The sequence below is a fragment of the Pelophylax lessonae genome, assembly GCF_965119305.1.
Source record: "Pelophylax lessonae genome assembly, chromosome: 13".
Lineage (NCBI taxonomy): Eukaryota > Metazoa > Chordata > Amphibia > Anura > Ranidae > Pelophylax > Pelophylax lessonae.
In genome coordinates this window covers 66,601,363-66,622,907 of record NC_138780.1, presented here as the reverse complement: position 1 = coordinate 66,622,907, position 21,545 = coordinate 66,601,363, and the positions used below count along the sequence as shown (strand labels likewise).

The window sequence follows — 21,545 nt, the reverse complement described above, 5'->3', positions numbered from 1 at the left end:
GTCTTTTTTTTTGGGGGGGGGGGCGCGGGTACCCCGTTTTGACCGGTACCCGCTCCTACTCCTGCTTGGACCGCCAATCTTTTGGGACATGTCACAGTTTCCAGAAGACTGCCCGTCCACTCAGGACATGCAGCACGACTCACGCATGTGCAGTGCATACCCGGCTGTAAAGCCGCAAGCTGTCACAGCTGGATGCCCACACTTGTAATGCCGCGGGGAGAGGAGTGAAGCTCCCACCAGCCGCATTGCTGGATCATGGGACAGGGGAGTGCAGGTTTATTAACAGTCAGCAGCTACAGTTTTTGTAACTGCTGACTTTTAATAAAACAAAACCGGTTTGAACTCCGCTTTCAGTTGCTTTAACCAAATGTAAAGTAAAATGACTACTACAGATCTCTAAGCCGTGGTGAGGCAAGTGTAATAATGTGAATTACACTTATCTCTCTGTATATATGATGCGGATATCCACAGGCATAAATCGTGAACTACCATGTTTCTACATCGTCATCATTTTTATGGCCATGAAACCTCATTTCATCATGTTCTGATTCGGCTAAATATTTGCATCCCAAGAAGCACAATTGCAATGAAACGAAAATCATGTGAACTAAATAAATACAACCAATTTTCTAATATTCAGTCTGTTTTTCTTTAGTCTGATTTCTGCTTTAAATGCAGTTTACATTTTTAATGCCAATTATACATTCATATAATTTAATACAAGATTAAACCCAAAGTGAAATATATTGCAGCTTACCAATCATTAGATATGGTGGCTGCATTAGCTTTCTATTTTTAGCACCCCCCCCCGCCATCTGTTTTCTGTCGGGGGGGGGGGGTAGTTAAATGTATTAGCTAGAGCTTGGCTTTAATTTGTTAGGTGTATTTAAAATCTGCTAACACTTTATAAAGCAGTTACAGCAACATTTTCTATGTAAAACTACAACATTAATTATAAGCACCCCTGCCAGTGGTTAATGGTTTGTCCCCATCCCTGTAACTGATACATTTGCAAGAAGACTTGTTGTTTTGATAAACAGACTTGCCAACCAGATCACCACATGAAAGAATGTCTAAAAAAAACTAATGCAGCCGTCACATATAATCATTAGTAAGCTGCAATATAATAAAACTTTTGTTTTTGGGTTTAATACGGCTTTAAATATAGGAACCATAAGCTGCACCAAATTACAACATTTTCCCAAACATGGTAAAATAATTGTCTGACCCTAATCTCTGCAGTAATTTCATTGGTTAAATATATGCAAAGTAGTGCTATATAGATCATTCATAGTTGTGGAACAGGATCAATAGTAGCCAACAGGAACAAGCCATCAGGCCGGAAACCTAAAATATACAGTATCTACAAGTTGTCGGCAGTAGTGCGATACATATATTCTTTGTTTGGGTCGGTGTCTTCTGAAGGGCACTTTTTGAGATGTAAAGCACACACTGTTCTATGGTTCATGATGAATTTTCTAGAGTTGCAATTCAAGTTCAAGTGGTCAGTGAAGGAACCTGATGCTCATTTTCTGCTCTACATCTACCTTCTCTAGAACCTAAAAAAAAAAAAAAAAACACACACATTACACATTTATTTTATAAAGCATTATTTTGGCATTGTTCTGTTTGCTTGTCATTAGCAGCTGCCTTATACTGTGGCTGTTTGGCGTGCACCATTGCATTTTAAAAAGCCATTGCACGGTTTACTTTTTTCCAAGTTTATTGAAATGTCACAGTATGAAATTTTATACGTTTGTAATGCACCACAGCACATTGCGTCAGTAAGTCAAAATGGTTTAGAAAAAACACAGAGCATGTATTACTTTTTTTATTTCAGCACACTGGAACTACAACTGTACTAAAAAGGAAAGGTTAGTTGTCTAGCTGTCTTTTTGCTTAAAATACTATATGACTCAACCCAAAGCAGGGTCAGGAAAGCCAGGGTAAAGTCAAAACTCCTAATCTGCATAATTTTTCCAGGTGACTTGTAAAGTACTGAAGTCACTGGATCATCATTAAAGCCAAGAAACCAGCACTTTTAGAAGAACACAGCAATACTTCTCCCAGTATAAAACGACTTTGGGATATTTAAGGACTTTAAAGATTTATTTTTTCAAACGACAGGCCTCCAAAATTAAATCTCAATTTCAGGAGGCCTGACCCCTCCTTTGACTTGTGGGTGGCCTCCAAATCTATGCATCAGACAATCCAGTTATTGGGTGCTTACACTTCAAAGTAAACAAAAAACGTCCTTTACCTTCCCTGGTTGAGTCAAATCTTCTTTCATTTGTGTCTCATGTGGTTCGATTATTATTCAAAATTCATAATTTGGCACTTACAGGAGTTATATTATATTCATGGCAAGCTTGCAGAAATAGGACTTTTGACTTTCCGTAAAATCCGTTTCTGTTCATTGACGGCCACAGCTTCTGGTATTCTTAACCATTGGGACATCCCAAAGCAGTGATAAACATGAGGGGTGGGAAACCGCAAAAAATTCAAAAAGGCTAAACATTAGCCAACCAGGCAACAGAGGCTCAAACAACTGGAGCCCACCTGAAAAAAAAAACAAACAAAACAATACACTCTCAAAGAGGATCAGGTCCTCTTAACCAACAGCCTGCAAAACCTTGCGGCCAAAAGGAAGCATGCGCAGATGCCAACACATCCACTTTATAGGACTTTGTCAAAAAGTGCACCAAAGACCTGCATCACTGACACCCGATGATGGAAGGCCCAGGAGGCACTAAGCGCCCTAGTAGATTGCTCCTTGACAGGGAAAGGAGGAACCTGACCAATGATGGAATAGGCCTGAACCACCGTCTCTCTGATCCATCCAGAAGCGGACAACCCTTTACGGAGGTCCACCTGTGAGCACAAAGAGTCTGAGTGCCTGAAAGACTTTGCAGCTGGCAGGTACACCCTAATTGCCTAGACGACATCCAAAGGCATGCAGGACAATTTCCTTCAGATGTTGAAACCTGGGACACAGGGATAGCAACACAATGTCTTCAATGAAATTAAAAAATCAGAGACTAACTTAGGGAGAAATGACGGACAGGGCAAAGCACCACCATATCCCTGTGACTTGCCAGATAAGGTGAACGACAGAATAACGCCACCAGGTCCGACAACCTGTGAATAGAGGAGATATCCACCAAAAAGGCCACCTTCTGGGGCAGTGTAAGCAGGGGAAACTCCCGAAGATTCTCAAAGGGAGATTGCTAGAGAACCGAAAGTACCAACTTGAGGTCCCAAGGCGGCAAAGGAGAGCACACTGGAGGGATCAAGTGCCGAACACCCTGAAGAGAAGTATGCACCAGAGCTGTAGCCAAGGGTCTTTGGAAGAAGGCCGCCAAGGCCAACACCTGGCCCTTGATAGTACTCAATGCCAACTTCTGTTCAACCCCCCGTTGAAGGTCAAGATCCGAGCCACTGAAAAAGAACAAGGAGGAACCCCAAGGGATTCACACCACGCAATGTACATCTTCCACGTACGATGGTAGATCATCCAAAAATAAGATTTCCTGACTTTCAAAAGCCAAGCTGTCAAAACCAGCGACTGTAAAGCAGGCTGGAAGATTGGCCATTGGGACAGCAGATCCTCCCTGAGGGAGAAGTCTACAGGGCGGTGTACCAGGTCCGGCAAGACCAGTCCTGGGCCACTAATAGCACCGGAATCCCTTCTGCCTTGATCCTGTAGAAGTCTTGGCAGAAGCTTCAGAGGAGGGAAGGTGTAAATCAGACCCCACCAGCGCGTCTGTGGCGCTTGCCAAAGGATCCCATGACTGAGCCACAAACCTATGAACCTTTCTGTCGAGACAAGACGCCAACAGATCCACCTCGGGGGTGCCCCACCAGAGACACAACTAATGAAACACTTCGGGATGAAGAGACCATTCCCCCTGGACTAAGGCTTGCAGACTGGAGGTAATCCGCCTATTAATGTTCCACCCCGGAAAAGTGAACAGCAGAGGGGGCTGGAACAAAACGCTCTGCCCACCTGAGAATGCCAGCTACCTCCTGAGCCCCCAGGACACTTCGCATGCCCCCTTGGGGATTGACATAAGCCATGGCCGTGGCATTGTCAGATTGAATGTGCACTGGACAGCCTTGTAGACAATCCATCCATCATTCCAGGCACAGCCTGATAGCTCGCAACTCAGGACATTGATCCGTAGTCTAGATTCTTCCAGAGTCCAGACCCCCTGAGCAGAACTTCTGCAGAGGATGCCTCCCCACCCAGACAGGCTGCCATCCATGGTGACCACTGTCCAAGGCAAGGGTAGGAAGGATTTTGCCCTGTCAGAGCACCAGGGAATGAAGCCACCAAATCAGGGACTCTCTCGTACCATGGCTCAGCTGGATTTGGCTGTCCAGAGATTGTGGATTCTTGTCCCATGTGATGAGAATCTCCAGTTGCAGGGACCGTGTATGGAACTGCCCAAACAAGATTGTCTCAAAAGGTTGATACAATCAGACCCAGCACATGCATACAAGTCCGGAAGGATGACCATCTGCTGGTCAGCAGGAGACAACCTGCAGTGTCTGAAGATTGTCCGGAGGAAGAAATACTTTGGATAAGGCCGAGTCCAGAGTCAGCCTCAGATAGTATAGGTTCATAGAAGGGACCAAGAATGACTTCCAAAGATTCGGAGTCCACCCAAACTTCTTCAGAGCTTGTATGGTGATCTCCAGGTTTTCTGCCAGCGCAGCAGAAGACTACTCGCAGAGCCCTAAACCGCGATTCCCTGCTGGTGTAACAAGGCAAGTCCTGGGGCCAACACTTTAGTGATGACCCGGGGAGCGGAGGCGAGAACAAATCGTAACGCCCCAATCTAATAATGTTCCTCTCCCACTGCAAAGCAGAGGGAAGCGTTGGTGACTGACACTTACTGGAATGTGAAGGTAGGCATCTTTGATGTCTATGGAGGCAAGAAGCCACCACTTCATGAATGGACTCCATCCTGAACTTTTGCCCCTGCACAAAGCAGTTCAGCGCCTTGAGGTCCAGGATTGATCGCACTTTGCCCTCCTTGCCGGGGACAGTAAACTGGTTGAATAAAACTCCTGAAAACATTACGCAATCGGACCCGGGACAATCACCCCTTGAAGGAACAGGACTTGAACCACCCCAAATAGGCCCTGTAAGCAGTCTGGGGACAGGCGCAATTTGGAGGGAAAAAACCTTGCTGAGGAACAAGAGCGAAACTTGATCTTGTAGCCGGACCAAATGACTTTGTGGATCCACTTGTCTTGCACCCGGGAAGTCCACGGGTCCGGAAACCAGCAAAAGACGCCCCCACCCCTGATATATGGGAGGGCGCACCTTCTTGCAGAAGGAGTCTTGTCCCTGGGTTTGGAGAAGCCCGATCTTGGCTTACCAGACCAGTTCATTTGGATCCTCCATAAGAGGCCCTGAAAGGCTTTGAGCCCTTGTCAGTCTACCCTGAGGGACAAAAAAACTTTATGAGCTGAGAAGCTTCCATCAAGAGGTTCCTTGCCCTCTGTAGCCTGCGGAAGAAAAGTACTCTTCCATCCTGAGACCTTTAATGAGGTCATCCAGGGTAGCTCCAAACTGGCGATCTCCTTGAAAAGCAAGATCAGTCAAGGCCTTTTTTGAAGTCTGATCCGCAGACCAGAACTTGAGCCAAAAGAAACGCCAGCCATCAGGGGAGCGGTGTCACAGATAAACTGTAGCCCCTGGACCAGCTGGTCCTCCAGCTCGGCAAAGGCAGGGGGGAGCTGTTCTCCCTCCAGGTCACAGTTTAAGAGCTTAGCCCACTCGGTCAGAGTTTAAGACACGAGGGCAATGGTGAATACCAGCCTCACTGCCAAGCCAGCCAGAGTGTACATAGTGGGGGCCACAGACTCCACCTTCTGGTCAGCCACATCCTTAAAGGCCAGTGACTCTTCAACTGGAATCGTGGTTGCCTTGTTGCTTTTTGCTAGCCCGTCGCCCGCAAGCCACCTCCACCTGGGACACAAGGGACTCCAGGACCGCCGTCAGTGCATGGATGGATGGTTGGCACCTGACGGGTCCTGTAGCCTCAGAGAGGGGATCAGGTGGGGAAACATGCTCCAAAGACTCCATGGAGTAACCAGGGGGACCCCACAAAAAAGTGTAAAACACTTCTAAGGGACAACCCCCACCATCCGGTCGCCAGGCACAAAGCACCAAGCGATCCACAGCGGAGAGGTAGAGGACCCCACCAGACTCGCCACTCACAGAAACAAGCACCTTCAGCCACCAGGGGAATCTGCACTACACGTGCGACGATCAGGAAGTAAAATGATCCAGGAGTCCGCACCAGGGGATGAGGAGGTGCTCCCACTGCCGAAAACGCCGCCCACAGGGCTCCACTGTTATGGCTGCTGCCATTTCCAATGGCAAACTGGCAAACCACAAGAAAATGGCCGTCAGACTACACGAACAAACACACAGGCTACAACAAAATGGCGGCACCACGAGGCTTACAGGGACTCAGAAGGGAGGCCAGGCCTCAAGGGCAGATCCAGGCAGGACGGGGGGCCCTGGCAGGAGCCCCCACCAGGTACAATCCCCCCCCTGCACGATCGATCGCCCAGTCGCCGGCGGCACACCCCCAGCCAGCATCACCAGTTGGCGCCCTCCTGCCCCCATTCCAGGAAAGTGGCCAGACCACCCAACTAGCCCCAGCGTGAGGGGCAGGATTAGGAACTTGGCAGGGGGGGTACCTGCGGGAAGGAGGGGCCCATGTCCACCCCAAAACCCTCCAAGGGGAGGGGACGGCAACTCACCCTACCAGGAACTTGTGGCCGCCTCACACATTTGGAGTTGTCCGTCTGAGTCTGATCCTTGAGCGCAAGTGATTGAAGTCATCACCTGCGCCATCACTGTCTTCACTAGCCACCCGTAGATGCACACCGCATCGCTACATCTTTCCTGAAGGACTGCACATCCACCGTAAGGGACATCCCTCCCGCCGGAGCCTGGATGTTTGCTCTCCACAAGGACTACGGCTACAGGAACTCGAATAAAGAGGGCCAAGTCAGCCTGACACCTTTACATGCGCAAGTTACTATTACCATTGTTCATTGATGTTTTTTTATTGCCTCAAACTGGATTTCTTATTATCCTAGAGTGGTGCTTCACTTGTGATATCCTCACCTACATCGTATTGTCACCATATATAATTTATCTGTGACTTAATGAAGTTAGCCTTAACCTTCTCTTTCTGTTGCTATATTGAATGGACTCTTATCCCATAGGCATCCCACCTATATATCGGATCATACCAGGCCCCATGTTTCTCCTTGTTGCAACAGAATTCTTTTTTGCCTAGTGTCCTACTCTTGTAGGGGGCAGTATAAGCCAATGGTTATGAATATCAGGAGTGGTATCCATCAATGAACGAAAGAAAATATATTTTTATTTACATAGATTGTGCATATATACTCTTACACTTTGAAATTTAACAGATCCTTACCTTAACAAACTCTGTAAAAGAAATGGCACAGTCTCCATCTTGATCTGCCTCTTGAATTGTACGGTCAGCAATGCTTCCAAGCTGCTCATCAGAAATGTTCACTCCAACCATCATTCTCAGGACCTGCCAAAAACCAAAACCATTAATGCAAGCAGACCGAACACTATGAGTTGCAGGTAGGTTCAGACTTGAAGAACCCTATGGTCCAGCAAAGGTGTGCGGTGCACCAACAAAACCGTTAAGTGGAACCTGAAGATCAAAAGCAATACTAGCTTACTGTAATTGGCCTGAAATTCTGAGAAGGCTACTGGAGAGGAAAACTATATAGGTTTAGAAAAAAACAGCAGCGTGTGAGTGAAGTATGGAGCAGATGTCAAGAGGAAAATTTACCCTGCAAATATGTAAGATTTGAGTTCAAGGCTGAAATACATGAGTGCACCTGATAAGTCCAAAGGATGCCACTGACATAACCACACACAGGCCAAGAATATACAGTTAGGTGTTTGTAACCTTTAAAAAATATTCACTGCCAGCCCCTCTATTTTATGCAACCATAACACACAGTCTAAGTGTTTGTTGAAAACGTAAATACTCTTTTTTCAGTTCTTTCCAGGCCGGTCACGTGACTCCCGGCCGCTCTCCTACTCCATCTGCAGGCTACGGATCTCCCTTGGAGGTCAGCCGGGGGAGGTCACGTGGCTGCAGCGAGGAGTAACGTGACCAGCCTGAAGAGATCTAAACTTACCGTGAAATCCATTTCTCTGATGTTCATTAACGGACACAGCTCCTGATTGTTCCTAACTTGTTTACAAATGGGCGTTCTTGTCAAACCAATCTCTTAACATTCTACGAGGAGGTGAACCAATCTCTTAACATTCTACGAGGAGGTGAGCTGTGAGCTAGATAGGGGCAGACCAGTGGATGTGGTGTACCTGGATTTCGCTAAGGCGTTTGATACAGTTCCCCACAAGCACTTAATTTATAAAATAAGGTCTGCAGGCATCGACCGCAAGGTTTGCTCTTGGATACGGAACTGACTAAAAAGGGCGTGTCCAAAGGGTGGTAATAAACAGCGCATACTCAGACTGGTCTGAGGTGGTAAGTGGGGTCTCCCAAGGCTCAGTCCGGGGACCAACCTTGTTCAATTTATTCATTAACAGCATTGAGGACGGGATCAGTAGTTCTATATCAGTTTTTGCAGATGACACAAAATTGGGCAGGGCAATAACTGCACAGCATGAAGCAGATATCCTACAGAATGACCTAGACAATATAACAGAGTGGCAACGACATGGCAAATGAGGTTTAATGTGGAGAAGTGTAAGGTTTTGCACTTGGGGACTAAAAACATAAAAGCAGAATACATACACTTTAGGGGGGGGAACCTTTGGGGGAATCAAAAATGGAGAAAGATCTGGGAGTCTTGGTAGAGGATAGACTAAGCAATAGCAAGCAATGTCAAGCGGCAGCTGCCAAAGCCGGCAGAATATTAGCATGCATAAAGAAAGGGATGTATTCTAAGAGATAAAACAATAATCCTTCCACTTTATAAAACTCTGGTCCGACCACATCTGGAGTATTCTGTCTAGTTCTGGTCGCCAGTCCTCAGGAGGGATGTGTTGGAGCTGGAGAGAGTCCAGAGAAGGGCAACTAAACTAATTGGGGGATTGGAGGACCTTAATGAAGAGCATCTGCAATCGCTTGATTTATTCTCCCTGGAGAAGACGCCTGAGAGGGGACATGATAGCAATTTATAAATATCTCAATGGTGATCTCAGCATAGAAAAAAAGCTATTCTGTCGAAAGGATTGCATGAGGACTAGAGGGCATACAATGATTAGAGGAGAAGCGTTTTAACCTCAGGCAACATGGGGGGTTCTTTACTGTTAGAGCTAAAAGATTGTGGAATTCTCTACCACAAGAGGTGGTTTCTGCGGGAGGTATGGTGGCTTTCAAAAGACTCTTAGACGTACATCTCAAGGATCAGAACATTCAGGGGTATGAGAGAGGATTACAGCCACACACACCTACACAGGTTGAACTGGATGGACTATTGTCTTTATTCAACCTTAAACTACTATGTAACCATTGGGTTATAGTGCCCCCTACAGGAGTAGGACACTAGGCAGGAAAAAGCTGGACTATGCCTATGTGCAGTTCCAGGAGGTATACACCCACTGTGGGGTTTTGTTACAAGCAGTGTCAGAAGAAAGCCAACTCCAGAGGGGAGGGTGGTGTGTTCGTCAATGATCATATAAAATGTTTTTTTACAGTCACCTCCCGGTGCCCCCTTGGTGGTTGATGTAAGCCACCGCGGTAGCATTGTCCGTCTGTACCCGAACAGGACGGCCCCGAAGTCGGTCTGACCACTGGAAAAGACAGTTTGATCGCTCTCAATTCCAAAAATGTTGATCGGAAAGGAGGAGGATTCCTCCTCCGACCAAGTGCCCTGGGCAGACAGGTTGCCCAGGACTCCACCCCAGCCCGACAGGCTGGCATCCGTGGTAATCACTGTCCACAGTAACGGACGGAAGGATTTTCCTTCTGACACTGCTGGGAACTGGAGCCACCACAGAAGATCCATTCTGGTCTGGCGACTCAAAGAGACACTCAGATCCAAGGACTGAGGTAGTCTGTCCCACCTGGCCAGGATCTCTGCTTGAAGAGACCTTGTGTGAAACTGAGCGAAGGATATCACCTCGAAGGCCGATACCATAAACCCTAGGGACCGCATGCAGGTCCTGAGTGACGAGGATGGCTTGTCCCTGAGGGACCTGATCTCGTCCTGTAAGGTCCGAAGCTTGTCCTCCGGCAAGAACACTTTTGCCTGAGCAGAGTCCAGGATCATTCCCAGATAGGGAAGACGAACCGAAGGAGACAAGGACGACTTCCTTACGTTGATGGTCCATCCAAACTCCTGGGGCGTCTGTACCGTGGTGGACAGATCGCGCAGTAGGTTCTGGCTGACACTTGATCTTAAGAGGACATCGTCCAGATACCCCAAGACCGCAATGCCCTGTGCCCTTAGCAGGCCCAGAATAGGCGCCAGCACTTTAGTAAAGACCCTTGGAGCCGAAGCGAGACCGAAAGGTAACGCCACAAACTGATAGTGGTCCTCCGCTATTGCGAACCGAAGGTACCTCTGGTGACCCTCGAAAATGGGGATGTGTAGGTACGCATCCTTCAGGTCTATAGAGGCCAGGAATTCCCCTGGGCTCAGGGAGGCCACCACCAAGCGTAGAGATTCCATACGGAACTTCCGAACGCGCACAAAGCGGTTCAGCGCTTTTAGGTCCAGAATAGGACGTACCTTGCCCTCCTTTCTGGGCACAGTGAACAGATTGCAATAAAACCCCCAAAACCTGTCCCGATGAGGCACTGGGACAATCACCCCCTGAGCAAGGAGGTCTTGCACCGCTTGATGCAGGTCCTGCAGGCGCCCTGGGGTTAAATGAAGATTTCAGGGAAAAAATATCTGTCCGCCGGCCAGGAAAGGAATTCGATCTTGTACCCTGATCGAATGATTTTCTGAACCCACCTGTCCGGAATTCAGAGCAGCCAAGGTTGGAGGAAACCGCGCAAACGTCCCCCCACCCCAGAAATGGGTGAGGGCGCCCCTTCAGGCAGAATACATGACTCCTTGGTGAATTTGATCCACCATAGCCAGCGTGGCAGAATCAGACGCGAGGTTGCGTCTAAGCACCTTAGTCCAATCCGCCACCGCCTGAGCCACCAGGACGGACGCGAAAGCTAGAGTTATTACCTGATAACTCCTTTTCCAGGAATGCTCCAGGATGGTCACATGAGAGATAGGCTCCACCTCCTGCAGGAAACACAAGCACACAAGTTTAAAACAGGCCGCCCTAGGCTGCCCCCTCAGTTGTACAAAGATTTCCTTGTTTTCAAACACGAGTGTGCTGACATACTGACTTAGTATCTTATATCAATGAGGGTGGGGGGGGGGGTCTACCGTCCTGGAGGATTCCTGGAAAAGGAGTTATCAGGTAATAACTCTAGCTTTCCCTAGTCATCCTCCAGGACGGTCACATGAGACCCCAAAGATTTATACCTAGGGTGGGACTACCGCCTGCAGGACCTTTCGACCAAAGGTCAGATCTTGGGCGGAGACCAGGTCGATCCTGTAATGCTATGCAAAAGTAGAATCACTGGACCAGATGGCTGCTCGACAAATTTGCTGAATGGAGGCCTCAGCTCTCTCTGCCCAGGACGTGGCTATGGAGCGTGCCTTCACGTGTGTTGGTACAGCTTGTTTTTGATTGTCGTAAGCCATTTTTATTGCGTTTATCCATCTGGCAATGGAGTTTTTGGACGCTGGTTTTCCTTTATGTATCCCTCCGAACAGTACGAATAGATTTGGGGCTTTTCTGAATTGTTTGGTGGTTTCCAAATAGGTTAGGGTGCAGCTTCTAACGTCCAGGGTTGCGAACATAGCCTCTCCTTGGTTAGCCGGATTTTGGCAAAAGGATGGCAAGATGATTTCCTGAGATCTGTGAAGCTCTGATGAGTTTTTAGGAAGAAACAGTGGGTCAGTCCTGAGTATGATTTTGTCTGGAAAGACGGGGAGGAAAGGCTCTTTGAGAGTGCTTGGAGTTCACTGACCCTTCTTCTGGCTGAAGTAATTGCTATCAAAAAAGCCGTCTTGAGTGTCAGGTTTTCTACAGAGGCTTCCGAGATTGGCTCAAAAGGTGTTTGAGTCAAAGCCTTGAGTACCAAGGAGAGGTTCCATGGTGCCACATTCATGGTCTCGATTGGGCGTGATCTCGCTATAGATTTGAAAAACCGTGTAATTAGCGGGTTTGCACTAAGCTGGGTATCCAGAAAGACAGAAAGTGCAGCAGTGTGTACCTTGAGGGTGCTTACTGTCAACCCTGCTTCTGCTCCGTCCAGTAAAAACTCCAGCACTGTTACTATGTCATGTTTGCCGAGTACCTATTCCAGATTTTCCCCTATATTTTCTGTGTAACGGGTTTTCTGCTATTTAAAAGGGTTTCTATCACTTTTGCAGTGAGGCCTTTTCTTCGTAGAATGCCCCGTTCAACATCCACGCTGTTAATTTTAGGGTTTGAAGTGGAGGGTGATGGGCTCCTGACTGGTAAAGAAGGTCGTTCTGTAGTGGCAAGGTCCAGGGTTCTGCCTCTGTCATTTTCCTCAGGGCCGAGAACCAGGATCTTTTTGCCCAGAGTGGTGCTATGAGAATCACTGTTGCTTTTTCTGTCCGAACCTTCCTGATTGTTCTGGGGAGTAATTGTATGGGTGGGAAAGCGTACCCCAGCCTGAATGGCCATGGGATCCCTAGGGAGTCTTTTTCCCTCTTCAGAGAGAAGTATTTCTCCACCTTCTTGGTATTCGCCCAGGCGAAGAGATCCACCTCCGGGACTCCCCATTTCCTGACGATTTTGGCAAAGATTTGGTCGTTCAGTTGCCATTCTGTTGGGTCTAGTGGTTTTCTGCTCAGTGTGTCCACTAGTGTATTGAGCGAACCTTTTATATGTATCGCCGATAGGGATTGAATGTGAGTTTCTGCCCAGGAGAGGAGCGCATGTGCTGTCCTCATAAGGGTCTTTGATCTTGTACCTCCCTGTCGATTGATGTATGCTACTGGTGTCACGTTCTCTGACAGTATCTGCACATGTTTTCAGCGTTACTACTGTTTCTTGGAACGCTAGTAGAGCCCTCCCTACAGCTGTTAGTTCCCTTAGGTTGGAAGATGCTTTTGTCAGAGTGGGGTCCCATGTCCCTTGCCTGACCTGCTGTCCGATGTGCGCACCCCATCCGGATGCACTTGTGTCCGTGGTGACCCGGACTTGTGTCTGTGGTAACCAGGGTTTGCCTTCCCTGAGAGTGGTCTTGTGCGTCCACCAGGTTAGGGTTTCTCTCCATCTAATAAGTGGTGTTGTAGTGCCCTCATGTGTAGTTGGCTCCACTTGACCGCTGGTATGGCTGCGGACATGCGTCCTAAGAGACATGACAGCTCTCCTGGTCCCCTGTCTTCAGCTGGCTTGCTCTGTTGCTCAACTTCGTTGTTTTTTCCTCTGGTAGGAGGATCTTTTGCTTTGTGGAGTTGATGATGTAGCCCAAAAATAAGATTTCCTGGGAAGGGATCCTGATTGATTTTTTGAAGTTGATTTTCCAACCAATGTGGGTGAGAAATAGTTCGGACTCCTGTAGACCAGCCATAGCCTGTTCTTGGGAGGCTCCATAGATTAGGAAGTCGTCCAGATAAGGGATAATCTGGACCCCTCTTAATCTGAGTTCCTGTATTGCCTCCGCTATAATTTTTGTAAATATGACAAACCTCAGGAATTTTTGGTGGTTTGGGTGTATCGGTACATGTAGGTAGGCGTCCTTCAGGTCGAGCGTTACTAAAAATGCTGCCTTCGGGAGGATCGTTCGAATTGAAAAAATCGTTTCCATTTTGAATTTTCTGTAGGTTATCGTTTTGTTCAAATTCTTTAGGTTCAGAATCAAATCGGGGTTTGCCGGAGGGTTTTACTCTCAGAAAGATGTGTAAGTAATGCCCCTGGGAGAAGAGGGATGGGTTTATTTCCGTTATTACTTCTTCCCTTAGTAGCTCCCTGATTGCGGATTTCATGATCTTTTTGTGGTCTGATCCGGCTTGTACTTTCGTAGCTCTGAACCTGTTTGATGGTTTTGAATCAAATCTATTTTGTAGCCTTGGGCTATTGTTTGTAGAATGAAGTTGTTTGAGCAGAATGCTTTCCACTGCGGAAGAAAATGACGCAGTCTGCCTCTCACTGCCTGGCTGGCGTCATTGTGTCTTGCTGGAAGAAGCTGCATTTTGGAACAGTACATTGGGTTTAGCTTTGTTCCTGTTGAAGGTCCATCTGTGTTGTGTCTGAGGTCTCTCGTTTTTGCGCCTGTGTTTCACGTCTTGGGTGACGAAAAAACTTCTTTTGTTTTGTTTGTTTTTTTAAACGGAAATCCTTTTGTTCGGTCTGCTGATCTTTCTAGAACTTTTTCGAGTTCTGCCCCAAACAGCAGGTTACCGTTGAATGGGATGTTGCATAATTTATTTTTGGAGGCATAATCCCCCTCCCAGGTCTTCAACCATAAGGCTCTTCTGGCTGCATTGATAAGACCTGTGTTGCGGGCAGAAAATCTTATTGCTTCCACTGAGGCATCTGCCATATAGGCCACCCCTTTCTCTACAAGGACTAGGGAATCCAGAGCTTCTTCGGTTCCTGGGATTTTGCTCAGATGATCTTTAAGTTGCTCCACCCAAAAAGTGACATTTCTAGCAACGCATGTATTTGCGATGTTGAGCCCTGGGTTTTCCCTTTGTTTTAGGGGTTTTTCCCCTGGGATGAAGTGGTTGCTCTGTCCTGCCCCTTCATCGTGTTGATAGTTGATTGTAAACTCTGTAGCGTAGACATTTCTTTTTTGAAGTCCATGAAATCTTTCGCTAAGGGTTTACTTTCTTCCTCTATTATCTTTTTAATGCATTTTTCGCATAACAGTTTGTTACTTTCCGGTGTCATTTTTGCACTGCATGTGCGACAATATTTCCTCTTTTTTTGGTTTTTCCGTGGCTTCCGCCATTTCCTGGCTTTTGGGCTAAGAGAGAAATCACAGAGCCCAGGGTAGCCGGTAGAGAGAGGATAGTGAGTGACAAAACAGAGGAAGGTGGGGGGAGGGGGGAAGAGAGAGAGAGAGAGAGAGAGAGAGAGAGAGAGAGAAAGAAAGTTAGTTACAACCCTTGAACACCTCTCCCCCCTTGCCAAAAAAAAAATAAAAATATATCTTTTCCCCCCATATAAAAAGAGTGAGGGTAAGCCGTATGCTGGGCATCCCATCCATCCCCCCCTGCCTCCTTACTGTGAGAGAGCTAGGGTTAAGTTCCGCAGTCTCTGGCAGTTTTGTCCGGTCCTCCGACCGTCCTGGAGGGGGGGTCACTTCAAGGTCTGAAGTAATAACCGCGCTGCTGCGTCTATGGTGCCTTTTTATGTTTAAAATTCGCACCAGATTGCGATTGGGACCCGCCCCTCGAAGAAAGGGCATCCCCTTGGTTATTTGCTGCATTTCGCCCATATCCAAGATGGCCGCTTGGCCACTTCCTGTGGTGGGGCCATCTTGCTGATGTCACTTCCTGTGCGACACTCTGCCGCATGTATGGAAATGTTTGCAGCGTGGTGACAGCAGCGCGATGGGGGAAAGCAAGGAAGGAACCCGTCCATCCGCTCCCCCGTGAGCCTTCCCAGGGCATTGGAGGGTGGTCAAACTACGTGCTACACCTGCTGCCATAGTGAGTACTCCTGGCTCGGTCTTCTCCCATTCCTACTTAGCCTAAAGCAGGGATGGGAGGCAAGAAATAGAGTTTCCTATATCCCTTGCAGCAGCCACTTACATTTTCAGTGGGGGGTTTCGGTCCGATGTTGTGGACTTTTTCTCCCCCCTTTCTCTTCCCCCCCCCCCCCTTCACCCTTCACCCCATAACCTGTGACTGACTGCCTCGTCAGCTGTATCGCAGGGGGGTGCAGGGGGTACCCAGGGACACCTGCCGTGGGTAAAAAGGACCTGTTTCCAGGCCAAAAATAACAAACTGGGGAATTATCCCCTCTTGTGCCGGTGTTTGCAGGACGCAGGAAACACAAGAACTGAGGGGGCGGCCGGTTTTAAACTTGTGTGCTTGCGTTTCCTGCAGGAGGTGGAGCCTATCTCATGTGACCGTCCTGGAGGAGGACTAGGGAAAATAGGTTTGAGCAAGGAACCCGTCACCGTGTAGGAATGGCGGGCAAGAGACTCCAACCTCCTGTCCGTGGGATCCCGGAACACCGGGGTGTCCTCAGTGGGAATCAATGTAGCCTTGTTTAAGACGGCCACAGTGTGATCCACCTGTGGAGGCACACACCAGCGCGTGTCCGTAGCCGGCGCAAAGGGATAAAGCAGTTTAAACTGACTAGGTAACGTGAATGGACGTTTTAAATTGCGCCACAGTTCATTCACAGGGTAATGAAATTCAGCGGGGCAGGGAAAAACCTGCGCCGACTTGCGGGTCCTATGTGTACCAAACAAAGACACAATGCCCGGAGGGCAGCTTGTTCAGCCATCAGCACCTCCATTTTGGACACTAAAGACGCCACTACAGCGGCCAAATCAGGTATAACAGGGGGTACAGCAGGACTGGGGTCCCCCACCAGGGCTGGAGGGAATTTGCTGTCCTGAGATTCCATTGCCCAAGTTACAGTAAAAAAGTACAAGAAAAGGTACTGGCCCTTTAAGATAGCTGCGGAGTGTGCAGCCCACCGCTATATGCACAGTGAACAAAGACCCCCAAAAAGGAGACAAAAACAAGGAGCTATGGAAGAGACAGTCTGCAGAGCCCCCACAGAGTGTTACCACATCGATCGCTGCTTCAGAGGAAAAGGAAGGGAGGTCATCAGAGGCTGAACTATAAGCTGCAAGACCCAGGGAAAATGGCTGCCCATAGAACTGAATGGGAGGCTTCGGCAAGATGGCCGCCGAACATGTGCTCGGAACGATCGTTCTGCCACACACAAGATGGCGCCGGATGGCGCCAAAACAGCATATAGTTAAGCCAGACATGCTTGCCCATACCTAAAATGGCGGACCGCGCGGTTTTTACCCGCTGCGGCCGCCACACACAGTCTGCACCCCCAAAACACTGCAGTGACACAGGGGAAGGGGCCCCCAAAACCACACAGCACCGCATGTAAAAAGGAGACCCCCGCAGGGATCGCATCAGGGAGCCCCACACAGGTACAGACATGGGGAATACACAGCAACACAGGACTGCCACCCCAGACAGAGGCCCCACACAGCAGTACTTACCTGTACCGGATGGTGTGGGGTGCCTCTATGAATGGAAAGCCGCTGTCCTCATCTGACAGGGAATGCCGTTAGCCAAGGACAGGACACTGCAGCACCGCAGATGTGTCCAGTGAGGTAGCCACCTCACAGGCTGCATCCCTGCTGCGAGCAGGGATGGGTCGTTCATAATGCCAGGACGAACACATGGCTGAACGCTCGATGGCGGGCTGGGGGTCCCTCTGACCCTCTGCCCTGGGGAACCAGGGCGGTTAGTCCGATTCCCAGCTCCGCAAGAATCCATCTTCATCCGAAGATCCGACTAAAACTAAAGCTGACAAAATAAACAGCTAGTGAATCAAAGAAAAAAAAACCTGACATTTTCAAAGAAAATCAAAGAAAAAAGATTAGAAAGGCTGAGACTGTAGCCCCAGCACAGGGAAGCCAAACTACTCCTGACGCTAGGCAGAAACAAACTGAGTTGGGTGGGATCACTGCAGGGGGGTATTGACCAGTGGGACAGCCCCCATGGGTGTGTCTATGCTAAATGCTTTTGTTCTTTTGACCAAGTCTCATGCCTAGCTACTCCTGCGGACCGGAAGTCAATACCCAATAGTGATGACTTAGAGGTGGCGGCGACTGTCGGCGGACGTAAGAGAAAAAACTGGGGAGGGGTGACTACAAGAAGGGGAACCCAAGGATCCAACCGTTCCAAGGAGGGGCCCCTGTCCACCCCAAAACCCTCCAGGAGCAAGGGGGGGGGGGGGGGGAGGTACTCACCATACCAGGAACCAGGTGGGCACCACTCCAGACAGATCCTCCTCTCCATTGAAATGGGGGGGCTGTCGGCCAGGAGGAATGCTGCGATTTAGGCCGAGGCCAGGACGTATGCGACCTCGTGAGACATTTACCTCACAGGGCCAGCCCCCATCCAGTGGGGCTATGTCACGGCCGACCTAGCGCGGAGCTGAGGCCTGCGCATGCTCGCTGCCCAGATTGGGGTGACCACTGGATCTAGATTATCCAGCCCATTGTCTAGTTCGGCAGTTGACAGAAAAGGTTTTCCTCCTGGATTTTTTTCCTGTGAGATCTACTATGTAAAAAATGTTGCCAGGACCAAAGATCCTTACTCCTGACTAGGCAGGTAAAAAAGTAACTATAGCAGAGAGAGGGGGTATACCCCCCTGGGACTGCCCATGGGTGTAGCCAGAAGTTTTTCTGCCTAGTGTCCTACTCCTGTAGGGGACAGTATAACCCAATGGTCAAGAATGACAGCAGCTGTGTCAGTCAATGAACAAAAGAGAAACAGTATTTCAAAAGAGCCGGGTTATATGGAAATATATATTATCCACAGTCAACAGTTGGGGATATTTGGATTCAGAAAATTGATCTGACTCCCTAAAAGTGTGTACCTAAAACCCTAAAAATCTTTTTTTGTTAGGTGGGAGTCCTTTGACGCCCTGGAAGGTTGTGGCGAAACGCGTTGGCGTATTTCCGGTTACACCGAATCATTGACGTCACTTCCTGTCCTCCATGGAACGGACGCTAGACGGCGTTCCCGGAAGAGCCTGTATGTTCTTCTACAAGCAGCTACTGCACATAATTCCTGTAAGTAACATCTTATATGCGCATTAAACAAAAAAAAAAAAAAAAAAAAAAAAAAAAACGGACTTCACTATGGTATCTGTTAATTTCATTTGAGTCCCAAAAAGATCCTTTGCAAGTCGGGGTACAGCAGTGGTGTGGCGATGTATTGGCGTCCATCTCAACCACTATAAGCCTTACTGACCCCTAAACTGAAAAAGCTGAGGGTCCATTATTTCTGGTGAGTGGGGACACAGGAGGGGAGTGGAGTGAAGCACCCCGCACTGCATGATTTGTCTTGAAGCACTCCAACAGTTTCTTTTTATCTTGAAGCACTTTAGCACTTTTTGTCGATATCTTGGAGCACTTTCAGCACTTGGATCAGCAACTTTCTGAGATTTTTTAGAAACCCCCAAGCACTTTGATGTTATGAATTAAATTTTTTTTATCACAGAACACTTTATTAAAGCGGTAGTATCCCACTTTTTGACACTTTTACCTACAGGTAAGCCTATAATAAGGCTTACCTGTAGGTACAAATAATATCTCCTAAACCGGTTTACGGTTTAGCAGATATTTACAGTGCATGCAGCCGCTCGCGCATCGCATGCGCTCTGAAGGTCCGGGGGGACCTTCAATTAAGTTGCCGGGAGCTTGCCGGAAAAATCACTCCCGCGCGCATGCGACGTCATCGCGGCTCCGGCCAATCATCGCGCCGGAGCCGTCTCTTCCGGCCAATCAGCGCGCCGGAGCCGCCGAACCCGGAAGAGACGACGAGGGATCATGGCAGCGCCCGCAGCGATGTCCGGAGGTCCGTGTCGGGGCTTCGTTTTAAGGTAAGTTACACATAATGGGCTAGTATGCGATGCATACTAGCTCATTATGCCTTTGTCTTGCAGGTTTTTTTTTTTTATTTTTTTTATAGGGTTTACAACCGCTTTAAATTTTTAGGATTGTCATTTGTATATTTTGTAAGGGTAAGCGCTGTTATTACCTTTTATATCTCTGAGTTTTTTACTAGCTGAACAGCAACTGCATATCTAATTATATTTTGTTGTATATGCCTAGCGCGGGTTTATATATGAATATTAATATCCTGAGCCATCATTAGAACAGGGAATACTAATTTCAGTGGCAACTTTCAAAGAAGGAAATTAACCTAATAAGATCCATCCCTGTTGTGTTAACTAAAACGAAATGTGAAGTAGACAATTTGTTTATTGCACATTCCTAAGTATCTGCCTTTTAGATCATTCCGGAGAAGCAGCCTTACCTGTAAAAGCTCATCCCGCGAGATTTTGTCGTCTTTGTCAAGGTCATATAATCTAAAAGCAACTGAAACATGCAAACATGACCACATTAATATTTTTTTCAATTGAAGAAAGCATCTGTTTCAACATTTTTTTTTAAGTTTGTCTTTAAGAATAATGCATTTTATAATAAACTTTTTCTTGATACCAGGTGGCCTCTGCAACAAAAAGCAACATTTCTGTAATCAAGTACACTTCATTATTACAGTCTGGCTTAACTGGGGTGGTGAAATAGTTTGAAGTCAAAGTCTTTACAAACTGCTTAAAGCAAAGTTCCACCCTAAAATTAAACTTGCCTCCATCTTCTCGCTTCGGGTCACCTGAAAAACAAATGGATAATCACAATTTTTTTTTTTTCTTACTTACCTGGTTTAGAAGATAATATACTCACCTTACTTCCTCTTCCTCCCCTCGGTGGCCGCGGCGATTCGTCACTTCCTGGCTTTGCAATGATTCCTGGGAGCTGAACGTCATTGCTCCCAGGAATCAATGCACCGGCCCCGACGTCAGTTCCGGTGCAGGCGCCGTCATACCTTGCTAAACAGCTTCTGGGTATGCCTAGAAGCTGTGCAGGGATGACGCTGCCGCACTGGAAGTGACCGTGGGGCCGGTGCAGTGCATCGTGGGACCGAAGAAGACGGAAGAGGACACAGAAGAGGATCGCGCTGGCTTCAAGCTGCCCACACCTGAGATGGCAGCGCTGGACAATAAATTTTCAAGGTAAGTATTTCTTCTTGCAGGTAAGTGCAACCCGGGACAGATCAGAGGCTAGCCATTGTGGAATGCACTAGCCCTGACTGTCCCGGGGTATTTTTATTTAAAAAAAAATGTCCCAGGGTGGAACTCCGCTTTAAAATCTCCAAGATGAAGACAGAGAAGGCAGTCTGTGGCAAACTACACTGGATCCTCCATAAAAGTCAGTTTGCCACAAATTGTTACTCCTGGTCTTCAGCTTAGTGCACCAACATATTTCTCAAGAGAAAAAGATACAATGGTTAGGTTACATTTTTATCTTTCTAGAATAGAAGGGGTTCAATGGTAGATTTTAAATTCACTTCTACTTTAAAATGTTTGGGTTTGAAAGAATAACTCTAGGTAAAACTTTTTTTTATTTTTGGATAGAGTAGGGAGGATTATAACCCTTGCCAGATTTTTTTTTTTCCACCATCTGTAGCTCATTACGGAGGAGATTTCTCTTTACTTCCTGCCCCATAGTTAGACAGGAAGTAAGAGGAAACCCCTGCAAATTAAGGTAATTCTTTGGGGAATTCCTTGGGCATCCCCCCCCCCCCCCCCCAGGTCACCAGAACCCCAGTGTCCTCATTGGAAGATTTCCCCCTATTACTTTTTTGGGACAACCCAACATTTAGGA

At 47.7% G+C, this 21,545-nt stretch overlaps 1 protein-coding gene across 1 annotated transcript in view; it reads right to left on the bottom strand.

Annotated features, from left to right (window-relative positions):
- Window positions 1-1,315: 1,315 nt before the first annotated feature.
- CHP1 (calcineurin like EF-hand protein 1) overlaps window positions 1,316-21,545 on the bottom strand; it is a 69,320-nt gene continuing 49,090 nt past the window's right edge. Inside the window, exons 5-7 of the mRNA XM_082275769.1 lie at window positions 20,137-20,198; window positions 7,473-7,595; window positions 1,316-1,559 (exon numbers count right to left, since the gene is read on the bottom strand). Of these exons, the coding sequence (XP_082131895.1) occupies window positions 1,506-1,559; window positions 7,473-7,595; window positions 20,137-20,198 (239 nt within the window). The 3' untranslated portion in view covers window positions 1,316-1,505. The remainder of the gene's footprint in view (window positions 1,560-7,472; window positions 7,596-20,136; window positions 20,199-21,545) is intronic.